The sequence below is a fragment of the Typha latifolia genome, chromosome 5 (assembly GCF_019914945.1).
Source record: "Typha latifolia isolate L0001 chromosome 5, TyphaL0001v2, whole genome shotgun sequence".
In the NCBI taxonomy this organism is placed as follows: Eukaryota; Viridiplantae; Streptophyta; class Magnoliopsida; order Poales; family Typhaceae; genus Typha; species Typha latifolia.
Genome location: NC_133090.1, coordinates 16,435,746 through 16,458,746, shown reverse-complemented (window position 1 = coordinate 16,458,746; position 23,001 = coordinate 16,435,746). Strand labels below are relative to the sequence as shown.

At 37.4% G+C, this 23,001-nt stretch overlaps 4 protein-coding genes across 5 annotated transcripts; 1 reads left to right on the top strand and 3 right to left on the bottom strand.

Annotated features, from left to right (window-relative positions):
* Positions 1-761: 761 nt before the first annotated feature.
* LOC140789313 (ras-related protein Rab7-like) lies at positions 762-4,377 on the bottom strand. The gene is made up of 7 exons (XM_073138973.1): positions 4,098-4,377; positions 3,895-3,921; positions 3,332-3,431; positions 3,064-3,210; positions 2,157-2,237; positions 1,925-2,070; positions 762-1,160 (listed from the first exon to the last, which is right to left on the bottom strand). Exons 1-7 carry the CDS (start codon positions 4,148-4,150, stop codon positions 1,097-1,099), a joined length of 618 nt encoding a protein of 205 aa, XP_072995074.1. The 5' UTR covers positions 4,151-4,377; the 3' UTR covers positions 762-1,096.
* Positions 4,378-5,436: 1,059 nt separating this feature from the next.
* On the bottom strand, positions 5,437-9,867 carry LOC140789880 (histone deacetylase 19-like). Its single transcript, XM_073139770.1, has 5 exons — positions 9,307-9,867; positions 8,161-8,601; positions 7,356-7,586; positions 6,671-6,763; positions 5,437-5,739 (listed from the first exon to the last, which is right to left on the bottom strand). Exons 1-4 carry the CDS (start codon positions 9,838-9,840, stop codon positions 6,680-6,682), a joined length of 1,290 nt encoding a protein of 429 aa, XP_072995871.1. The 5' UTR covers positions 9,841-9,867; the 3' UTR covers positions 5,437-5,739; positions 6,671-6,679.
* Positions 9,868-10,929: 1,062 nt separating this feature from the next.
* Positions 10,930-19,523, top strand: LOC140788179 (probable aldehyde dehydrogenase). 2 transcript variants are annotated; one of them, XM_073137332.1, is made up of 16 exons: positions 10,930-11,136; positions 11,335-11,414; positions 11,911-12,014; positions 12,244-12,311; positions 12,723-12,780; positions 12,892-13,005; positions 13,235-13,318; positions 13,953-14,057; positions 15,009-15,122; positions 15,799-15,930; positions 16,035-16,124; positions 16,662-16,751; positions 16,945-17,154; positions 17,827-17,937; positions 18,829-18,908; positions 18,989-19,523. In XM_073137332.1, exons 1-16 carry the CDS (start codon positions 11,045-11,047, stop codon positions 19,125-19,127), a joined length of 1,671 nt encoding a protein of 556 aa, XP_072993433.1. In that variant the 5' UTR covers positions 10,930-11,044; the 3' UTR covers positions 19,128-19,523. The 2 variants fall into 2 exon arrangements, with proteins under 2 accessions (XP_072993433.1, XP_072993432.1); XM_073137331.1 differs by having other exon boundaries at positions 10,948-11,136; positions 11,332-11,414.
* Positions 19,524-19,968: 445 nt separating this feature from the next.
* On the bottom strand, positions 19,969-22,782 carry LOC140788030 (plant cysteine oxidase 2-like). Its single transcript, XM_073137122.1, has 5 exons — positions 22,091-22,782; positions 21,620-21,738; positions 21,371-21,524; positions 21,058-21,264; positions 19,969-20,394 (listed from the first exon to the last, which is right to left on the bottom strand). The coding sequence occupies exons 1-5, from the start codon at positions 22,302-22,304 to the stop codon at positions 20,273-20,275; spliced, it is 816 nt and encodes a 271-aa protein (XP_072993223.1). The 5' UTR covers positions 22,305-22,782; the 3' UTR covers positions 19,969-20,272.
* Between the last annotated feature and the right edge of the window lie 219 nt (positions 22,783-23,001).

Below are 23,001 nucleotides of genomic sequence, written 5' to 3'. Positions count from 1 at the left end.
AGGCACGAAGGCCACTCGGTTGTTAACAGCTGGGACAATATAAGGCCTCTCGAATCCTGTTCGTGCTCCTGCTCTATTCCTCTTCTTACCATATCCATGCCTCTGGGGTCACAAGAACAAGCAGTATGCCAATAATTCCATCAGAATAATACATCTAGAGTGGGGCGAATTCTGGAGATGTTGGAAGATTCAGAGAAAGGTGAGATCCTTCCTCAATCTCATGCTGTCAAATTTCCTAGAGGAAAAAGAAAAGAAGAAGAAGAAGATATGCTCACTCATTAACTTTGGAATACAAGTTTAGTTCAGATGGCGAACAATCTTGAAATGTTGTTTTCCAAATTATTGCAAGTATAATCGGCATGACAAAGAAGATAAGCAGCATAGAATAATTTAATTGCATTTATATCAATAAGTAAAATGTGGATAAATTTCCTATGACTTCAATTAAAGAATAATTCTTATTGTAATCACATTTGAGATGCTTCATCCTTGGCAGTGCTTCCCTTGAAAGATGAGGCAATGAATTTTCTGGATATCATGCTCGCAGTATTCCACTAGAAGTATCAGACTTTCATCAAAAATTTTAATTTACTATAACATATTTTCAAGCATATTCAGCAAAAATTTCATGCAAGCATCAATCTGATGATAAGTAGAAACAATGAGAACAGCAAGAAAGTTGCAATAAGCTGTACGACCATGAGCACCTGTGAATAGTAACTGCATACAGAACAAATGATACTGAATTGAACAAGTAATAGTGAACATGAACATACTCTTTTCAATTGCTCGACCAGAAATTGGCCTGCCATGAATAATCCACAACACCAACAACTGTTGCCTTATTATCAGACAAACCAAGGATCCTAATGCTGCTCTATTCCAAGCATGCTGGTTTAGTCATTCTAGGGATTCGTCACCTCTCAATCTCTACAAGTCCCACTTCAGCAAAGTAGCTATTATAGTACAATGGTTACAGAAAGGAATAAGATAAAGGCAACTAGTGTAATATATGGTGACAACAGAAAAAAAGGATTGTTCAGCATCACTAAATATAATAATTCCAGCAATCAACAAGAATAAAGGGGGTTGACCGCTAGCAAGCACATCCACTTCTCTGCTCTGTCTCTGTGACAGGTTCTGGCACAGTCTGGAAGTATCTGGGAGGGCACGAAGAAAAAAGTCAAATTATGTGTGAGGCACCATAAAAATGCATTTAAAAGGTGGAACAGAAACATGCTGTTGAAAAAAACAAAAGATGTGTGCCGAACAACTTCAACACTACTTGGCATTGAAAAATTAAGATTCTGCAGTTTACTCTTGCAGTACAGGTAAACTGATCTATTTTATCAATAAAAGTAGGCAAATGGAAGGGAAAAGAGCAGCTGTTAATACTGGACGATCTGATGAGATATAGTACATATTTTGTGGACATCAATTCACATAAGGAATATTCATGTATAAACAATTTCAAGTGCCATAAGAGAGAGTAATTCCAACAAGAAGAGTCACAGTATTCAGGAGGAAAGAGTACTAAAAGACTGTCTCACATCAAGCAGAGGGCAAATGATTAAAGAAGCGCATCACTGTACCTAGTATAAGTGTATGATGAACATGTGATTTCTGCATAACCGATATGAGCTACTATACCACTAAAGTAAGGGTGTAAGCAATCCACCAACCAAACACCATATGTGCCTCTTTCATATACCAGATGTTACCAGTACTAGCTCATGGTGTGATTTAGGAAGAAAGAATGAAGACACTACCAATAATTGGATACCTCATTCTATACCAAAAGGATGACTGATGTGAACATAATTAAAGTCCAGAGTTCAGTAGTCATATTTACAGTAAATTAAACATATGTGACAACAGAATAAGAGAGAGCAACAGAAAAGACTAGGATCCATGCTGTGCTTACATGTCCAGGTCACGATCATGCTCTAGTGCAAGTTTGGCAACACGAAGAAAGGCAGCATCAATGTTGTAATCCTCTTTAGCAGAAGTCTCAAGATAAGGAATATTTCCCTTAGAAGCACACCACTCTTTTGCCTTCTTTTCAGAAACCTACATGAGTGGAAAAGAAAAAGAAATAAACAGTTAAACAGTAGATAAGAATGTACAGTCTAATATTGTCAATACTCAATACTCACCACTCTGCTGTTCCCACCATCTACATCAACCTTGTTTCCAAGTAAAATAAATGGAAACGTTTTGGGATCCGACACACTAGCCTGCAACGTTGTAGTTTCCAAATGCAATTAATTAAAGAGATGTGCAGCGAGGAGCCACAACATGAAAGAAGCACAGTGCTAGACAGCTATGCAAATAAATAAAAAATAAAAAAACTAGAATGCAGCTACTACAACAATAAACAGTCAATAAACAAATCCTGGAGCATGAATTTGTTCACCCAACAACTGAGTCAATGCAAAATTAAATATTAAAAACCTAATAATAGAGTCAAGTTTTATCTGTCATCCAGCATAATGCCATCATGATTAGAATAGAAACCACATCTTGGTGGAGAAAAAACTTGAGACACTATCAGAAAAAAAAAACACTTCAAGAAAAAAAAAACATTCAGCAAATAAGCAATGAAGACACTATTTTGGTACACAACTCTTACAGTATCCAGTAACAGAAAACAGCAGGCAGCTATATGTCATGGAAAAGAAACTTTGTGTTATGGCATTCCGCACTATTATATGAACATGCTGCACATTTGTCTAATGAAAGATTTCCAAACTAAAATAACACCATCTTTCTTCTCTTTCATAGGTAGACGAGCAGAAACCTAAAGATCAGACTAAGTTTTGACTAGTAGAAAATGCTGAACTGAATAGATAGGATCAACTGTATGAACTGGGATGCCCTATTAGTTGAAAGAAATTTATAAAAAAAAAAAAAAAAAAAAATATATATATATATATATATATATATATATATATATATATATATTAGGTGCAGCAATTTCATGCTGTGAATTTAAACTCTAACCAGACCATAGTATGGAAACTGATATTAAAAGAAGAAAATCAAAAGTATTTTAGACAAGACCTGTTTAAGAAACTCATCATGCCAGTTTTCAAGAGTTTCAAATGATCTGAGAACATTAACATCATAGACAAGCACACAGCAATCAGCCCCTCTGTAGAATGCAACACCAAGACTTTGAAACCTTTCCTGTCCTGCTGTATCCCAGATCTACAGCAAAAGAAGTGTTAAAACAAATATTATTTACAAGAAATGAAAGCAAAGATTCCATCTTTCAAAAAGAGAAGGAATTCAACAAGTTCAAACTTAAATATAAATCTAGAAAGCTCACTTGCAACGTTACGAGTCTATCATCAACCAGAATTTCCTTCGTAAGAAAATCAGCACCTATCGTAGCTTTGTACTGTTGACTAAATTTCTTATGTACATATCTATTAGAATGGTCAAGGTAGCGCTGTGAAATTCGAGAATATGGAGCCTCCTCAAAGACTACGACCAATAAATAAATGACAGGTGCCATCAAAGGAAGTTAAATCTCATATATCCTCAGCCTAATAGTCTATATCACAAGCATAAATCCGAAATGCCTCATCTCTATACCCTAAAAGGTGTTACGACCGCACGTGCATATTTTTATAAATTAACCAAACTATATACAACGATATGGAAGCTCCGTAGTCTGGCCTCATGAACTACTAAACCATAAAGGCTACCAAGAACAACGGGACTATTCAAACCTCCCATTCCACGATTCACGAGTGAATCAACAAAAAAGAAAACAAAAACCCTAAGATAACCTACATTAGGCCCCCAAACATCCCTCATCAATCTCTAGAAAAGAATCGAAGCTAAAAATAACAAACAAACAATAAAAATGTAAATCGCAGAGGATACTGATTCATCAACGACGTCTTCCCCACTCTGCAGATCAAATCAAAGGAAAAATTAGTCAAATAGGGGCAAATCACAAAGATATATCGAACTAATAATCCGATAAGCACATCCGGTTGGCAGGAATCAGCAAGATCTAAAGCGAGATCCGGAGAATAAACTACAAATCGGAACGGAAACAACAAACAGAGCTAAAAAAATCTCACCCGCTATCCCCGAGGACGATGACCTTAAGCAAGGTTCGTCTCCTCGACGCCATGGCGAACCAAAGATCACAAGAAAGAGAAAGAGATTGAAACTATCGCACCCTTTCTTTTAAAGAGAGAGGGAGGGATCGATCTGGGAGCCGCTGTCGTCTCGAGTCTTCGAATGGATCCGCCCGGCACATCACACGACGTGAGATATACTGACTAAATAAAAGAAGCGCATACGCGCCAGCGAGGCCTTTTTTTTTTGAAAAATAAAATAAAAATAAAAATTACGGGAAAGCACTAAGGCAAGGGGTGGGGGCTTTGAAACCATTGCGGGAGATCATAGCCGTTGGCGACGGGCTTTTGCTCGATGGACGACGGGGGATCTTGCTGCCGTGGCTATATCAGATACCGGTCGTTGGTGTGGGTAGTTATGATTTGGAAATTTGGACGGACGGCGGAGGATTGCTAGAACAGGAGATGCTTTTCAGGTAGTAGTACTGATTGAAACTAGAGGAAGAAATCACGTGTTTCTCACCTTTTGGTTTGTTTATCATTATTATCCAATCTCTTTAAAACTATCTTATTAATTAATGCCCGTGATGCAAGATGTTCATGATATCTATCCTGATGTAAGGCATATCTATCCAGATGTAGGGCATAGAATGTGAAGAGTGATAGAAAAGTGGCCCCCAAATAGATCAACCACCTCATCTTATATTTATGCAGACGTCTTATATAGACAAAATAAAAATGAGCGATCAAATTATATATATATATATAATTTATTATATATGATCCTATACAATTGATAGAATTCGAGTAGTAGATTTGACGAGAACTCCGAAGCAAAATCCATCAATAATATCCGAGTATGAAGATGTAGTCAGATCGTATTATAACAAATAAGGGGAATTACTAGCAGCAAGAGTTTATTGCCTGCCTGCCTGCCAACTGGTAAGTTATTCCTAGCTTATCTTTTGACCAAGTAACAAACCACGATAACCCTTGCGAAATAGTGCAGGTTACTAGCAGCACGAGTTTATCGCCTGCCTGTCAACTGGTGATTTATTCCTAGCATATTCTTTGACTAGTCATACGTACGTTAAAGATAAAGAACAAACCCACTTTTCAACTTTTTTTTCTTTTCTTTTCTGAAAATACCAATACTGTCCTTTCCCATAAATTAAGAAACATAGAGTTGCCTGTCAAAATAGTTATGACTGTAGATATGATCAAAAGAAGATCAATAACTCTATAGTATACCCGATACCAATTCTTAAAGTTGAACAAAATGATACGGAACTGTTCAATGATGTACTCATAGCATAGACTCTTACATTAACACACAGAATTAGCAAACGAAACGAACATATATAAATATGATCACTTCGGATCAGGTATACCATTTAGTTCAGAACAGTTGGCTAATTATATGAAAGTTTGTCAAACAGTTCGACTTGTTGCACATGTACAAGGTATGGAACATAAATGTAAATATAAAGGCACCGAGCATTTTGCCCAAGGTGTCATGTTCAACCTATTCAATGTTGCAAGTAAGCATGCACATGTTTGTTCTTGTTTGTAAATTCCGCCTTGTATGAGTTTGCTGTGAATGGCACACCTTCTACATTTGTGCAGCTACTTTGGGGCATCCCTGAAAGATTAGGAAATAGAAGAGTCTCACTAAACCGGCAAGTATACTATGAAACAAACTAAATGTGGAATTCAACATGCAAAGGAAGTATGGATATACATGCTAGACGATCACGAGCCTTCCATGAACAATCAATGGTGGTAGGAGTTGTTTGACAAGCAAGAAATGCTATAGTAGGATAAGTGAAACATGTTCAACAAACATTCTCCTAATCAGCGTTTTACTACTATCATGATCTGAGAGGTAAAAGTCATTGTTTAAACCTCAGTTGCAAATTTGCACTTATTGCCTTAAATATTTGCATCCAATCTAGAATCTGCACCTATTTCCCTACTACTCTCTAATGCCTTCTCATTCCCTCTAAAATATATAATTCCTAATTTACGCGAACTAATTATTTAACACATGTCCAGAATTTTACGTATTAGAAAGAGGTTTGTTGGAGCATCAGATTCAGATGTTCAAGAACTCAAAAATATGTGCAACAGTGATTGTAATTTGAAATAGTCAAGATCGGTTACAAATTTTAAGCAGTTTGCTGAATATTTAAGTACCAAGCATTCTCTTTAACATGCATTTTAACAAGAAGAAAGTTTTAAAAGAAGTATTCATAATCAACACCGCAAATGCTGAAAGGGATGGCGCATTATTAAAGGAAATGAAAAGAAGATCCTATAATTCAAAAAGTATTAATCATATGATCAAACAATATCTGAATCAAGCTAAACTTACTATAGAAATTAAAGTAATTAAGTGTACAATTGTGAAAGAATGGTGGAGGAAGATAATCCCTGGTAGTCACAAAAGTCCTTCATCTATCAGTTCTTATGCTTTCTATATTGTTCAATGACCCACTTGAGCAAATATGTCACTTAAACAAAGATGTGTACTTGAGGAAAGGAGATAAATGTAACAGAAAGAATAAGGATACCATGATTTCTTAGCTGGATGGTGAGGGACCGTCCATTTCTTCATCTGAATTAGGACTGTACCTTTCATCTCCATCCTCTTGATTCTCATCTACCTGGACATCAGTTGAAGATCACAAATCAATTAAATCAATTAAATCAATTAAGTATGCCAATGTTGTTATGATCTCAAAATGTTCCATTAACCACTCATCACAGCTCGTCGCCGCCGGAGGGAAGAAATGCCAAATATATGGGTCCAGCTACTCTTTCTATCCATGCAAATATTGAATCCTCATACGGGAACTTGTTTTATTTATGTCTGTACACTTCCTGTCTGTCCCTTCGCGGCATTAATTTATCTGCCCCAAACTTGTTTTGTGATATTACTATTTTATCCATCAAAATATTTCAAGCTTTTCCTGGCATGTGTAATTTATTTTCCTCATGCTTTAAAATTAACTGGGTGCATGCTTTTGCTGGCCATAGTAATAGCTTTGTTAAACGTTATGCATGTATTAGCCTGTCTTCTTGATGACATTACGAGCAAAACAGCAGTGCCCTGTTGGGCGTTTAACTTGATGGAAGCTACAATAATGACACTGATTTACTGAGATGAGCAAAATGCAGGAACCGACAATTGATAATGAAAAATGCTAAAATAGAGGACTCTTAAAGTTGATAACGACATTTGACACAAAAAAGTACCTCATCAAGCATTAAATCAGGTGGGCGTTCTTGAAATTGGACACTTGGAGCATGCTGGAGCCTCGAAAGATTTTCTAGAATTTCTGTTCTAATATCATCCAAGGACTGGCGGGAATTCTTGTTCTCCATATTACTAGGTGCCACGTGAAGAGTATAATCAGGAGCAAAGTATCCAGAATAGTCATGTTCTGGCACCTTGTCATCAACTTCTACACCGAGAGCAACTCCTGTCTACTTAAAACGACAAAATATGGTTAAAGGCATCAGAAGGAATTAGAATCATTAAAGGAAGAAGCAACGTAAGGAGAAATGTAACCAAGCCAATAGATAAGAGATACATAAGCTCCCCGTTGTGTTAACTGAAAACGAAGCAAATGCTTAATCATGTAAATATTAGATTTCTAGACAAACAAGGTCAAGGAAGGTTCAAAATGGTAAATATAATGAACCAAAAGAAGCTTCTCTGCAAATGTAACAAAAAAATAACACCAGACACACTTCTATCCAGAATTAGTTAGCAATCAAATGTGACTCACTGCCTACCAGTGAACAGATATAGCACTTTCTTTATTAAAAAAAAAAGTGAACTTTTACATCTAGCACTCAAATTTATTATCTAAGATCTAACACAATAAATTGCCTATGTTTTCTGCACATAATGAATTACCTAGACAAAAGGATAAGAAACTTAGGTACCATGAAATAAAGAAGACAGAAGCCTATATGCTGTATACCTAATCGAGGAAGCATGCATGCATTAATGATGGTATAGAGAGGCATCAATTATAACATATGGTCATTTTACCTCGTAGCACCAGCAGCGAGCCACATTACGAAGCGTATAACCGCCACCACCGAGTACCATGAGTGGCACATTAAACGATCTCATGTATCTCACACACTCTGCATGGCCTTTGATGGAGAGATTGAAACAACCCAATCGATCTCCAGATAAGGAGTCAGCACCACACTGAAGCACGACAGCACCAGGCCTGAAAACTTCCATAACTTTCCCAATGATAGGTTTGAACAAAGAGTGATAGCTCTCGTCGTCAATACCCTCCTGTAAAGGAACATTTACAGCATAATATTTTCCCTTTCCATACCCAATATCGTGCCTGTGCCCTGTCCCAGGAAAGTAATCTCCAAATTTATGGAACGATGCAGTCATTACTCGATCAGTTGTGTAGAAAGCCTCCTCGACACCATCTCCATGGTGTATATCAATGTCCACATACAGAACACGCTGCCAAAGATAGTAATGGAACTTAATTATCAGCAGACTAAATCAATACAATATTAACCTACAAAGTGATTTATTTCTAACATGTTAGCCAAACCAAAATTATAATATATACATATATATATTACTCCAAGGAAAGAAAACTCACAAAGCTGTTAAAAAATTCGTATGCCAATGCTTCTTTTTTTTCTCGAAAAAAGAATATTAATTAGGCCAACTATTATAACTCTTTCAATCATTTAGCTCCGTCAAACCCCACCAAAATTAGTTTCATAAAAACTCTCTCTAATTAGAAGACGAAATTTTAAGTATCTAGATCTACAAATCAGGAGAGAAAACAAAACATCATTTAAAGAGTAAAATTTACCGAACTGTTCTTCATCTGAAGAAAAGATAAGCAAAGCCAATCTTGCTCAAACCAAAATCTACTGAAACTAAACCGATTAACAAGAAATTCCATAAATCCTAATGCCACCCTCTCCAAGGATCAACATTATTCACCCAAAGACTTTACTTTGTCAATAAGAATCCAGATAAAAGAAAACACTCAACAAGGGCGAGATAACGGACGATCTATCAAAATCATACAAGAATACGAGCGGCAGATTCCAGCAGAAGACGATCAAGATTATTCGCTTGAAAATCTCAATTTTTACACGACATAGACGAGATCCAGAACAGAAGCAAGAGGAAAAACTAACGCCATACCTCGTGCCACTTGAGCAGCTCTAAGATGGCGAGCACGATGTCGTTAACATAGCAGAACCCCGAGGCCCCTGATCTCTTCGCATGATGGAGCCCACCTGCCCAATTGATAGCAATGTCGTGGGCCCCATGGTTGAGCTTGACGGCGGCGCCGACGGAGGCGCCGGCGTAGGTCTGGCAGAACGCATAAAGGCCCTCGAAGACGGGGCAGTCGTCGCAGACGTTATACCGGCGGAGGGCTTTCGGGTGGTCGTGCTGCGTCTCCGGCGTCACGCCGCGGAGGAAGGCGACGTAGTCGTCGGAGTGGAAGCGGCACAGGTCGCGCTCGCGCGCGGGCACGGGTCGGATCACCTCGAGAGAATCCAATAACCCGTAGTTGGAGAGGAGAGCGTGGGTCATCCGGATCCGGTGGGGCTTCATCGGGTGACCCTGCCCGTAGTAGTAGTTTCCCACCTCCGGCTCGTAAAAGTAGCACACGCGACGCTTGGCTGCATCGCCGCAAGAAGGTGACGGCAAAGAGTTACTACCGGTTTCCATACCCTTTGCGTTCGTTTCGGGGGAGTGAGGGGGACGGTCGCGTGAGTCAGTGTGTCTTCTTATAGTGATGAACTGGTCACGACGTAAAATTACCAGAAAGGGCTCGGTCGCTAGGGGTATTTGCGGGATTTCCGGTTTATCTGAAAAAAGTCTATGTGCTAGGGCGAGAAACGGAATTACGGAAGCGATGACGAAAGCCTGGCGACTTGAGAAGACGGCGGCCAACGGATTAAGCATTGCCGAGTTGGAAACGGATTCTTACTACGAAACAATATCTATTACTACTTTCTAGTACTTTGGTACATGCTACGAATAAATGTGCAGAGTACTGTACATTATTACTAAATAGTAGTACTCGGGTGTTTCAAAATCCAAGTTTGAAACTCTTGCTCTTCACAGTTTAAATCTCCAAGATGCACTAAAATGAATTGATTCTTTATTTCGGTTTATAATTGGAGTTAATTTCATATTGTGGATTAATCGTCTGAGTTTCATCAACAACAAGTAACGGCAGCGGTGCTTTATTTATTTAAAAATAATAATTCTATTACCTCAAAATACATAACAAAACATCTGATGATCATAGTAGCAACTTCCTTTGGATGTCCATCTCCTTCCTTTCACCGGCAGTCCCCAATTTAGCTCATGCGAAATTGAAATATAAAATCTATATGATATTTAAGCATGTCCAAGAATCTCTTAGCCCTTTTGACTTCCTCAGCTTAGCACATAGTGCAGATTGAATTAAGAGTAAGGGATAGCATTCCCAGAAAGTCGACCCCAAAAAAGTGTCCTAATCGACCTAGACTCAGAAAGGAAAGCATTCCCAGAAGACGTAGAAGATGTGAGTCACTGGACTCTAAAGTCCAGACCCAAAGATCATCAAGATTATAGTTGGAAATGAGGATAATGGTACTTTTATAAGCTGACCTGAGTCCTGAGTCCTGAGGCCTGAGGTGGTGGGTGAACTAACCGACAATAGCACAGAATAGTTTAGATTAAAAAGGACAAAAGATTTTAAAAAAATAATTCAGGATTTGGGCCGAAAGTTGGCCCAAAACAAATATAAGAATCGACGGGCTGAACAGTGAACTGGGATCGTAGTGCCATCACTTCAGGCACAGAGTTCGAAGTGGTTCGTTTCTCGGTCGGATCCTTCGAATTGCAGAAGGGATAGCGTCCTTCATCTCTGCCAGACGTCACTATGCATCGCGTTATCTCCTCCGGAGAACTCCGCGCCGGAGCTCGACGAGCGGCTTCCGCTTGGTTCTCTCCTGCACTCGCCGACGCTTCTAGGTATTGTTTGCTTTGATTCGCCTTTCAAACTATTCTTTCCGTTAGTCCTCAATATGTTTATATCTCGGTTTTTTTTTTCTATGATATTTAGGGTTCCGTTTTGATTCAATGCGTTCCGTAGAACAACTGCTATCAATTGTTGTATCGCGTAGTAGATTATTATTTTGTTACGTCATTTACGATTTGAAATTTTAGTAGGTCTCTGCACTCGCCATCTTTTGCGACGATAGATATTGAAGATATTTCTGGTTCACATCCTGGAGAAGTACAGAACTTGGGTAAGTTACTAATACTTCTAGTAGTGAATATAAAGTTGCAAAAAGGTTTGAATTTGAACCACATAGTAACAAGAATCTATATTGCAATCATAATCTTACTAGTCACTAAACTTGCAAAAAGGCTTCGACTACATAATACAATTACTGACGAAAAGTTTGATGTTGTCAATTAAGAAAGGACTGTTGGTTCTGTGCTATGCTTATGTTGTAGCACAGAACTATCTCTCAAGCACTTTAACTGTTGGAACTATGATTTTGAAAGCCTATGCTATTTCCATTGGATATCTCAGAATTGGAAAGATAGAATATCACATGTTTCAGCTTTCTTAACTTATTTTCCTATCAATTCTAACCTTTACTAGTCAAAGAAGCTCTTTATGTGGATAAAAGAACAGTTTATTTTGGAAATGTTTTTTTTTTTAAAATAATTCATCTTAAGGGCAGGAAGACAGACAAGATACATGAGCATGAGATAATATTGTGATGATTCGTTTAGTTCAGGGCAACTGGAAGACATCTACTCACTGGAGTTGGTTACTTGATCCACTAAATGGTGATCAGTTTATCAAAGTTGCTGAGGTTCAAGAGAAAGAAATTAAGGCATGCCTCTTTCAGGATTTGGCATTAATTTTCCGATAAGTATTATCTTGTTATACCTTTATCTCTTCACTTGGTGGGCTGCAAAACATCAGAAAATTTCTCCTTACTTTCCCACTTTACATACCTCTATGTAGAGACGTAGCTATTGTCCACTGTGATTAAAAGCTGTACTAAATTAACTCATGGTAATCTAATTGTTTTCCTTACCTCTTCTTTTTCTATCTTGCAGCCTTTTGTGGAGAGTTTATCCAATTGTCCAAAATATGGACTTCACAACCCACTTCGTGGTCAAGAGAGGTCAGCTTTAGCTCTTTACAATAATCTAAAAAAAAATTATTCAACATGTCCTCTGAGAATATATTCATGTTGATCATGACTTGATTAATATTTTTTTATTATACTCTTAATTTAAGCTATCAATAGATATTGTATGCCCTATGCATTTTTCTTTTATTCAGGAAAATTTTCATGTTCTTTTGGAAGGTTTCTTAAATTGTTTATTCATTATTGTAATTAACTGATATTTTTTAAATTTCCATTGCACATCTGCTGCTTTGCAATTTCATATCCAATTACCTGTGATGATCACATATCCTTGTGACCAGAGGCAGCTGATCTCTAGGGAGTTAGCCAACCTAGGTCATTTTTTTCTGCATCTGTACAACCTTTGTAAAATGTAGATCTGAGTTTGGAAATCATATGTCATAGGTATGTGATGCTTGGAGACGTATCTGCCAAAGCTGCAAAGCTTCTTGCTCAACCTGAGGTAACATTCTTTTGAAAGAAAAGGTTTGCTCTTTTTGTTTGTTTATGAAAGTTCTGTGCTTTAGACTGAAGCAACATCATACAAATTTAATGTTTTCATGCTTGATGATAGGTCTCAGATTTCTTTACTAGACTTATACAAAGAGTCTCACCAAAGAGTTATAACCAAGCTCTTGCTGAAGTTCAAGTTTCCCAGAAGTTCTTGGAAAATTTCTCTGGAGATCAGGTACGCATGGGAGCATAAGGTGTTCAGTTACTATTGTAAATGATGGGTACAAGCACAAATAAAAAGAACAAGTTTTACCTCTGAGTTCGAGAGTCTTTCTTCTGTTTAACATACTACTGTCGTTTTGAATCTTGCAAATACTCCATTTAGAAGATTGACTTAATTCTGTCTCCATATTTGTGATATCAATTAAATTTTATGATAATACTTTACCCCTTTATTCTGATAGGTTCGCTTTCTAGCACGATCATTTTCGGTACCTGGCAACCATCTCGGACAACAGAGTCATGGTTATCGTTGGCCATATGGTCCTGTAAGACTTGCACTTACCATATTATAAATTAAGCAAAATAACAGGAAGCACATGCTACTTAATTTTTGCCTTCAATTTTTATATGGCAATATGTGTTTCTTTTGTATATGTGAATGTGAAGGGAATATTCCAGGATTTAATAATTCAGTATTCATTTGAAGTAGGTGAAGGAAGCAAGTCATATTTCACATGTGTTTGGCAGATAAATTTACTGATCCTTGCTTTCATCGATGTTACTGCTATATCTTTGTTATGTTGTTATTTTTGCTGTTACTCTTCAAACCCTCTAAAGTTGGAGCCAAGTTCCTCGACAGAGCAAGGCAATGTGAGAAAGATGATTGAGTAGCACCTACAAGCCAGCTGACTAGAGTTAGAGATTTCTCAACTTTTTATTGTGCTTTAGCCAGTCTATATTGTTGAGAAAACTGAAAAGTTTGGATGTGATGATGATATCAGAGCTCCACTATAACCCAGGAATGATTTTAGCATTAGCAGATACATTTCTACTCTTAATCATTTTGAGCTACACAAGACTATGCTTTATTTTATTTTTGATTTTCAATTCAGTTACTTTCAGCAAGCGCTCAAAAATAAAATAAATTGCTACCTCAAATTTTTTTTTTGACTTCAACAGGTTGCTATAATCACACCATTCAATTTCCCTTTGGAGATACCCTTACTGCAACTGATGGGTGCACTATATATGGGAAATAAACCAGTGCTCAAAGTTGATAGCAAGGTTTGATAATAGAGTTTTCTGCATTTGAATACATCAAATTTTACTACTTGTTTATATTGTTGGTTAAATAACAACCAGGTTCTTAAGGTTTAAATTATGTCTATTTCCGACCATGATGCAAATCAATGACCATTGGGAGTTATTGCTGGCAAAGAGTAAAAAATATGGTCTATGATTTGATAGTTAAGAAAACAAAGTATGTCACAAATTTGCAATCATGGGTTGTCATGCCAGTCATAAGGCACATGTATCGAGTCTTAAATTCTTTCGGTATCTGTGTGTTTATGTGCACTTCCTTCATATTTAGATATTTGTTGAGATCCAAACAAATTCACGAACTGCTTGAACCTTCAGCAGAACCCTTGCACCTATGCTACTTCCTTGTGCGTTGTTTCCATTATTAAACATTGCTGAGGAATCTCTTGTATCACAGGGCAACTTGATACCTGCGGTATTGTCTATTTGATATATCTGTATTGCCAAAGAAAGGAAGATATTGCCTCCAAAATATTACGTTCAGAATTCTGTGGACCAAATGCAAGACATATTTCTCCCTGATAAGTATGATAGGTTGTCTAGATGATCAATTGTTTCAGCAGATGCCATAGAAATTCCAAGGGATCTGTTTCTTTAAGGTTTAAAACATTACTCCCCGAATTCTGTGGACCAGGACAAGACATTTCTCCATGATAATCATGATAATCTCTAATCTTGCAGATGACATAGGAATTCCAAGGGATCTGTTGGTTTAAAATATAATTTTCCGAATCTATGGACCTGGGTCAAGACATATTTTTCCATGATAATCTCTAATCATGCAGATTTTGTAGGAATTCCAAGCATGCAATTTCTACATCTCTTACTATGCTGTTTAACTTTCTGTCTTGATTTTTATTTTATTTTATTTTTACTATTTGTTGTGCATGCTTACAGTCATCATGTTTGCAATAGGTAAGCATTGTGATGGAGCAGATGCTTCGGTTGCTTCATAACTGTGGGCTGCCTAAGGAGGATGTTGATTTCATCAATTCTGATGGTATAGCAATGAACAAGTTCTTGTTAGAGGTATGTTTGGAACAAGAAGATAAACTTTGGTTCTGGTTATTTGTTAGCTAACTTGGTCTTGGGCATTGTTATATTTTGATTCCTTTCCACAAGTTTAGACTTAAAGTGGACAGTGTCCACGTGTTGCAAACACCCCTAAGCTACTAGGGACATTCGCATCTGTGGCCTTCCTATAACACTGTTGTCTGCTGATGCTTTTTTTGGTCACCATTCAAGGAACATTTTGAAGAAAGACAAATTCTAGCTAACACGATTGTCTATTTATCCTAAGTGGTTAATCTCTATACGGTGCAATGTTTTCTAAATAAGAATGCCTTGGTGCTTGTTTAATTTGTTCATTGTACTGCTTAGGAAAGAGCTATTATATATACAAGTGTGCTTGTAACTCTTTCACCTAAATTGTAATGTGTAGAGGGTATCATTTCATCGTTCAAAATAGGCATAAGTTATTTGTTAAACTACTGCAATGCATCTTTCTAGGAGAATGCCATTGCTTATAGTCTATTCTCATCTACTAAGGATTATGGCATCTATGGACTTAGCGATGTGGTATTATTAGTCATAGACTGCAGGAAACCAAAAGTTCTTTCAGGTTGATGGCATTAATTCCTTGTTGGATGTTATTCTTCATATATAAGATGACATTCAATGTCTTTTCTCTATCTTGCATACATAGGCAAATCCACAAATGACTCTTTTTACTGGGAGCTCACGTGTAGCAGAGAAATTGGCCGCTGACTTAAAGGGTCGTATTAAATTGGAAGATGCTGGTTTTGACTGGAAAATCCTCGGTCCAGATGTTCAAGAGGTTTCACCAGCCTTACCCAAGCATTATATTATGCCACTTCACATTGTCTTCACACTTACCATTACCAAATTGATTTTCCTCTTGACCTTTTGTTGATATTGCAGGTTGATTACGTCGCATGGGTGTGCGATCAGGATGCCTATGCTTGTAGTGGTCAAAAGTGCTCTGCTCAGTCAATTCTCTTCATGCATGAGGTGTTCTCCTCTGCTATTGTGTTTTTTGGATATATGAAACATGGTATCCAACATAATAGTAAATGTACTAGGGACAAGTATGTGTGTTGTGTCCCAGAATGGGGCAAGAGCCTGAGAATCTCCTTTACCCTCTCTGTATGCGTGGTCATGTCTGTGTGTGTGCCTGGGCCCCGGCATGTCCATGGATGGTGAAAGACAAAGTTTATCTATGGCAAGCAAAAGTTACTTTATTGAGGAACAATAAATTGTGGTTAGGAAATTGACCATACATTTGGAAGGGTTGAAGTTCAAAGATTTGACCTGGCTGAGGGACTCATGAAAGTTAGATTTACTACTCTAAAAATTTCCTACTTGGGATGTCTTAGTGAAACTGAAATGTTTTACTCATGCTAGAAATCATTCTTTAGCTCTCACAATATAGGGATGATCCTTATGTGTCTTAGGTGTTAGGCTGTAACAATTTAATGCTTTCATTAAGTATCCACTCAATTTTCTTTAAATGAGTGACTATGTGGAGTAACCTTGCATAACTTGCAGAACTGGGCTTCAACTGAGCTGCTTAGTAAAATGCAACATCTTGCTGAGAGAAGGAAGCTTGAAGATTTAACTATTGGTCCAGTTCTTACTGTAAGTGAGTTATTCCCAACTTATAATTTCTTCCTATTCTTATCGGAAAAACTGGCAAAACTAAAATTTTAAGATAGAAGTTATATTCCGCATTACACGTCTGTTAAAATACATCAAATATAAAAAAAAATTTATAAGCTCTTTTAAATCTGTACACATCTCCATGCGATGATTTGCTACTCTGTTGCCCCAGGTTACAACAGCAACCATGCTAGAACATATTCACAAGTTGCTTAAAATTCCAGGGTCAAAGATACTTTTCGGTGGTGAAGCTTTGGAGAATCATTGTATTCCAGAGATCTATGGTGCATTGAAACCTACTGCTCTTTTTGTTCCTTTAGTGGAAATACTTGACAGTAACAACTTTGAGCTTGTCACAAGAGAGATCTTTGGTCCTTTCCAGGTAATAGTTTAAGTTATAATTCTTTGGAAAATACTCTGCATATTTGTCACGTCTTTATATTATCCAAAAGACAAAAATAAGTTGCATTAGTTAGTCATTATATATTTGGATTAAAGATGCCCCATGTGGTGTAAGTTTCACATATATTCTACTCATGTATTCAAATTACTCAAAAGATTGATATCAAGTTCTTGATGGCGTCTCCAGTGTTGGAAATTCAAATTCATGATTTCTTTATCAGAAACATATAATTAATATTTCAGTCAAACATTAATTCTGTCTTTCAGAGAAGCATCCAAGCGTGCCAGTGAATTTAATGGATGGTTTATTCTGTTGGGAGAGGGGCTTCATAATTAAAAGTGAATAATAAGCCAAAGGAGTTTCAGAATGTTGTTTGGCCATAGCTTAGAGAACAACTTATGAATCATAAGGAAAAAAAAAAAAATTATTGTAGCCTTGGCAATCTATCAAGTTGCTTCTCTAACCTAACAAGAGGGAGCATAATCATGTTGAAGTTGTTAATAATTAGTAAATATACTGTAGGTAGTTTTATATTTCTATTTGGATGTATATTGTTACTGAATATACTGAATAATACTCTCTTATTCTTTGCAGCCATCTTTGGTGGAATTCTAACTGAATTTATTGACTGACACTAACCTCTGTTCCCAGATTGTTACTGAGTACAAGCATGATCAGCTTGACTTAGTTCTGGATGCTTGTGAGAGGATGCATGCACATTTGACGGCTGCAGTGGTTTCAAATGACCCGTTATTCCTGCAGGCAAGACTGACATCAAGTTTAAACATGTCTTTTCCTTTAATTGGTCATTCTTCCCACTATCCTTAATTAATTATTAGTTACATCGTTCCTTCCTCGTAAATCCTTTTGAAACATATTCTGGGATTAATTATTTCACAAGTGAATTAGATCATTGGCCAGCATTCTCTGGTTAGTGAGGGATATCAAAGTTAATCTCCAGTGGGATACTAAGGTAGATTCTTCCGCTAGTTATAACCTAAATGCTTTAGATTTTATATGAAGTATTATGAATAGAATTTTTCTTGGGGTAGTAAGTTACATATTACTTTATCGATGTAATAGTTGTTCATGATACCAAATGCCAATTAATAAACTCCATGCTGCATTGATGCTCATGTCTATATCAGTTATGGATTTTGTACTATTTTAATCCATCAAAACCTGTGCTGAAGACTCCCTGTATAAATTGACTGGCGGTAAATGAAAAGGTTCACTTCTATCTTCTCTGTACGCTCTTGAAGCCAATACTGCTGCTGCACATCTCATGCGAGACCTAGAGAATTGTTTTTCTTCTGCGATACACTTTATCTTTTGTTGGACACGTTACCTGCTTCTGATAAACAACCAAGAAAAAGGAAGGAGAGCTTAACTACAAGGGTTAGTGTGTTGTGAGATCTCATCCTAAGATCGTTAGTGGATGGTGGTTATCATATTCATTCATCAAAGACCCTATTCTTCAGAAAATTGTCCTATATGCCAGTGCAATGTCAGGTATCTGTAAATTTGTCCATAGGAAACATTTTCAGCTTTCACTTTAGGTCAATCACGTGATAGAAAGCTTTACTTCTAAGGTATGTGATTAGTTACTGCTCACTTCTGTGAAATAAAAGGTGGTCATATTTCTCTTCGCAGGATGTTCTCGGGAGATCGGTCAATGGAACAACATATGCTGGAATAAGAGCAAGGACGACAGGCGCTCCACAGAACCACTGGTTAGTAAAGAGACATTGTTAAGCAGTATGATCAGTTACATCTTGATGAACATAAATACCATACTGTTTAATAATCGCAGGTTTGGTCCAGCTGGTGACCCAAGGGGTGCAGGCATTGGAACACCGGAAGCCATTAAACTTGTCTGGTCTTGCCACAGAGAGCTTATATATGACATTGGCCCCTTGCCCAAGCATTGGGAAGTCCCTCCTCCTACATAGAAGGAAGTGAACCCGAACGAAAGACAATTCTCAGCACCTAAATAATAAGTGGCTTGCGGTGGTGCCTGAAGAGAAGTCACTGTCTAGTTAGTCATTTCATTTTGCTAGTACTTTTGGTGGTGCAGGAGGAAAAAAAAAGCCATAATGCAGACATCCAAGAGGATGCCTTGCATGTTATATAAAGTACAGGTAAACTTTTTTTTTTCTTTAAAGAAAATAAAAGAAGCCTGATGTACTAATAAATGTACAGGTAAACTGTCTTCCGAGATATGCCGTTAGAGTTGGACGCAAAATTGAAATCAAGAAACCTGATGTGTACTAAGATGGAATTTTTGCAGTTTAGTTGTATTTGATTTTTTGATTTATAATAATAAAATATGTATCAATTATAGAAAATATATGCATTTAATTTTATCTATGTTAAATCGAAAAATCAAATGTAACTAAATTATAAAAACCTTGTATTAAGATTCATATTTTGATAATAAAATAGTCTCAAAATCGTACCCTTATTTTATGAGTTCTATGTTTCTACTGAAGGATGGTAAATTTGGTGCAGAAACTAACCAAACTAATTTTATAACTTTAATGGTTAGCTTCTCTATCTTATCTAACTGGTGATAGATCTCTCATCTTTGAGTAGTTCTGCATCAGATCTCATATTACCGTAGAAAACTTTTCTCTTTGGTAACATGCTTCTCTCTCCAGATAGCTTTTTAACGAGAAAGATTAAATGCAAATGCATGTACTTCACTCGTTGCAGCCAGGAGAATTTGCAATAACAAGCTCATTGTTGCTGATAAGATATAATTAAAGGAGCCCAGGTAAAGCGATCAGAAAATAACCAGAAAGGAAGCAATTCTCTGTTTACTATATGGAGTAGGACTTTATTATGTAAACAATTCTAAGGCTGTGCACCTTTCATGATCACCTCTTACACACACTGTAATTTAGAACTGAACGATCTATTAGACCACATTACAACAGAAAGAAATGTTCAAAACCACCATAGATTTTTCGCTCTACAAGTGGCATAAAAGATTAGATTCTTCCTTCATTTTATCCATTCCTTTTTATGTACATGCATCTGAACAGCAGAGGATTGTGTGCTTAGCACAAGGTTTCAGCGTCATCGCCCACCAAAATCACTTGTTGACAATTTTCGGGCCTCTGTATTCAGCAGACCCTACCGTGAAATCATCAGGCTTTTCTGCCCTTGCTTTCAACCAAGCATATCCATCAACCTCCCCATGCAACACTGTGTCACCTGAAATGGATAAAGGACAACAACAACTTTGTCACAGATACAAGATTATGCTACCGAAATATAACCATCCCAAGCAGTTATTCTCAGTTCTGAGTTCTGACTATCCTAAGTTCATCTCCTTTGCCTAAAATTAGTAAGAATTAGCCGGTATGGAACTATCTCACTAAAACATGATGGCCTTGGATTCTGCCATAAAAAGTAGGTAAAAAAAAATTCATCTTTTTTTCAGATCAGACCCGTATAACTCCCAAAGGTAGTAGGGTCCAACACCTCCAACCGAAGGTCTGTATAAATTGCATGAGTATATACTTGGCATTCATAAACATAGAATTACACTTACGTTCCATGATCTTATATAGCCGTACAAATACCATCTAAGAGCAGGAGTTAAACAAGACAAACCAATGACACAGAAAGATAATGCTTAAAGAGATTTTGCAACAATAATCTGAATTATTCGTCTTTACTACTTGTCCTCTCATTTTTCATTATCAATTCAAGAAAAATTAAGTTGCTCTCATTCATTGATAACAAAAGATACACACTACGGGTTCTTACTATTTGTTTCAAGAGGTCATCTTATCGTTGATGTCCAAATCTAGGTATAACTGATAAAAAGAATCTACTGGAAGTTAATTAATAAGTAAGAGATGAACAGTGTACCGGAAGAATTTGAGTACGGAAAATCATCATAATAGGTGCAGACCCTGCCTTCAGGAGTAGAGTAAGGCGGGCCAAGCACATCAAGGACTGCACAAGAGGTCACCGCAGTAAAACGATGCATGTTACCCCCAGATGCAGGATAAAGTATGGATGTCTCACATGGAGCCTTAAGGACGGCATCCATCTTCACCTTTGCCAAACACAAACCTGAGGTTTGTGAAATGCAGGACTTCATCAGATATAATAGAAGACTAGATATGGAAGTATCTTGTCAGCATATTGTGAAAATTAGAGAAGTTCATACAAAACGCACCCTCTGTTGGTGCCACTATCTCTGAACTCTCACTGTCAACCCAATCATACGATTTTATGTGCATGGAACCAAAGAGAAGCTTGCCAAAGACAGTCATGCCTGGGTGATTATGAAGTGGAATGACAGCTGATTTGGGCAAACAGAAGATACCAATCTGCAAGATGAAGTAAGTGTCTTAAGAAAGTTTAAACGCTACAGGCAATCACAATCAAATGCAAAATAGATGGTAGTTTGAAAAATTGCAGGTACCGAAAACTTGGAATCCTCGTAAAGGTGTAAATATGTTATTGAAGGAGGTCTTTCAGAGTCGATACATCGGAAAAATGGCAGGTTTGGATTTAGGCCAACATTTTCTGGTCCCAAAGTATCTGTATCAAAGAGGCATGGTTAGAACTATCAAAGCAAGTCACAAGTGATGTGCTCACTTAGTCATAGATCACAGCTCACATGAAGAGGCTACTTAGATGGCAAAACTATTTCCATGCAAACAAATCCCTGATAACAATATCAAAATTAAAAAAAAAAAATTATTTGTGCTTTGTCCTCTACCTAAAAGCCACTCTTTTAAGTTAACTGAGATGCACTTAAAGTTGTCATTACCACATTTCCACCCAATGATATAAAAACCAACACAATTACGCAAATCACAATGCTGTCAATGATTTAAAAAATAAATAAAATAAAACTTTCATATCAGAGAAGAGAGCTATTCAGGTATACCTAGAATGGATGAGAGGCGCCGCACATCCTCTTGGGACGGAATCGTTCCTGCCCCTCCATCTGCAAACACCTCCTTGCATGTATTAAACAACGTCTGTACGGCTTTCAGCGGCTTCTTCTGCCGCCGCTTGCTCTTCTTCGATGACGACTTCCCCTTCTCCGTCGCCGACTCGATTCCTCCTCTCCGGTCCGCCAATTTGCCGTCAAGCCTCATAAAGCGATTGCCTCGGTAGTTGAACCCAACCAACAAAAACTCTGACGCGCAATCCGATAAATACTAGATTGGAATCACTTATTGAATTTTGAGCAAGCCTCCGGGGTCAGAACATACTCCTTTCCCCGCGAAGGGAAAGGACTTGAAGAGAGGAGGAGATAGAGACTAACAAGTCTTTATAAATGCAAGGATTGTTCTGTCCATGAGATTTAGGCCACAAAAATCGATGCTTTTGGTAGATATTCCTGGCGGAGAGGAGGGTGGATAGCAATTGGGATTGGGATTGGGATTGGGATGGGGAAGATTCCCTGTTGAAGTGGATACGAGGTTTAGATTTGGGGGTATAAGAGGGGAAAGGATTTGGGTGGGATACCATTTCTTCGGACCAAAAACCAGGGGCCATGGGAGAGGAGACTCTTCCTCCTTCCTGTGGGCTACTCTAAACTGCCTTTAGATTTTTCTTCTCTCTCTCTCTCTCTCATTGAAGGAACCTACTAATCTTTATATGCATGGAGATTGGACTATGAAAACTCCACTATAGTTTTTACTCCATGAAATTCTATTTTAAACCTCAATTTTATTTTATTTTATTTTATTAAGATTAACCCTAAAAAATATAGGAAAAAAAATTACATTATATTTTTCTTGCCTTTGGTCTTATTCCCGCCTATAATTTTTGAATGGATATTTGTACGGT

Coding starts and splice junctions, on each gene's coding strand:
- LOC140789313 (XM_073138973.1), bottom strand. CDS start 4,150: ATGGCGTCGAGGAGACGAACCTTGCTTAAGGTCATCGTCCTCGGGGAT. Junction 2,238..3,063: donor ATGATGAGTTTCTTAAACAG/GTCTTGTCTAAA, acceptor ACAACGTTGCAG/GCTAGTGTGTCGGATCCCAA. Junction 1,161..1,924: donor CATGATCGTGACCTGGACAT/GTAAGCACAGCA, acceptor GTGCCCTCCCAG/ATACTTCCAGACTGTGCCAG.
- LOC140789880 (XM_073139770.1), bottom strand. CDS start 9,840: ATGGAAACCGGTAGTAACTCTTTGCCGTCACCTTCTTGCGGCGATGCA. Junction 8,602..9,306: donor AGCTGCTCAAGTGGCACGAG/GTATGGCGTTAG, acceptor TATCTTTGGCAG/CGTGTTCTGTATGTGGACAT. Junction 7,587..8,160: donor CTCGCTGCTGGTGCTACGAG/GTAAAATGACCA, acceptor CGTTTTAAGTAG/ACAGGAGTTGCTCTCGGTGT.
- LOC140788179 (XM_073137331.1), top strand. CDS start 11,045: ATGCATCGCGTTATCTCCTCCGGAGAACTCCGCGCCGGAGCTCGACGA. Junction 11,137..11,331: donor GCACTCGCCGACGCTTCTAG/GTATTGTTTGCT, acceptor TTGAAATTTTAG/TAGGTCTCTGCACTCGCCAT. Junction 13,319..13,952: donor ATCGTTGGCCATATGGTCCT/GTAAGACTTGCA, acceptor TGACTTCAACAG/GTTGCTATAATCACACCATT.
- LOC140788030 (XM_073137122.1), bottom strand. CDS start 22,304: ATGAGGCTTGACGGCAAATTGGCGGACCGGAGAGGAGGAATCGAGTCG. Junction 21,739..22,090: donor GCGCCTCTCATCCATTCTAG/GTATACCTGAAT, acceptor TCTTTGATACAG/ATACTTTGGGACCAGAAAAT. Junction 21,265..21,370: donor GATAGTGGCACCAACAGAGG/GTGCGTTTTGTA, acceptor CACAAACCTCAG/GTTTGTGTTTGGCAAAGGTG.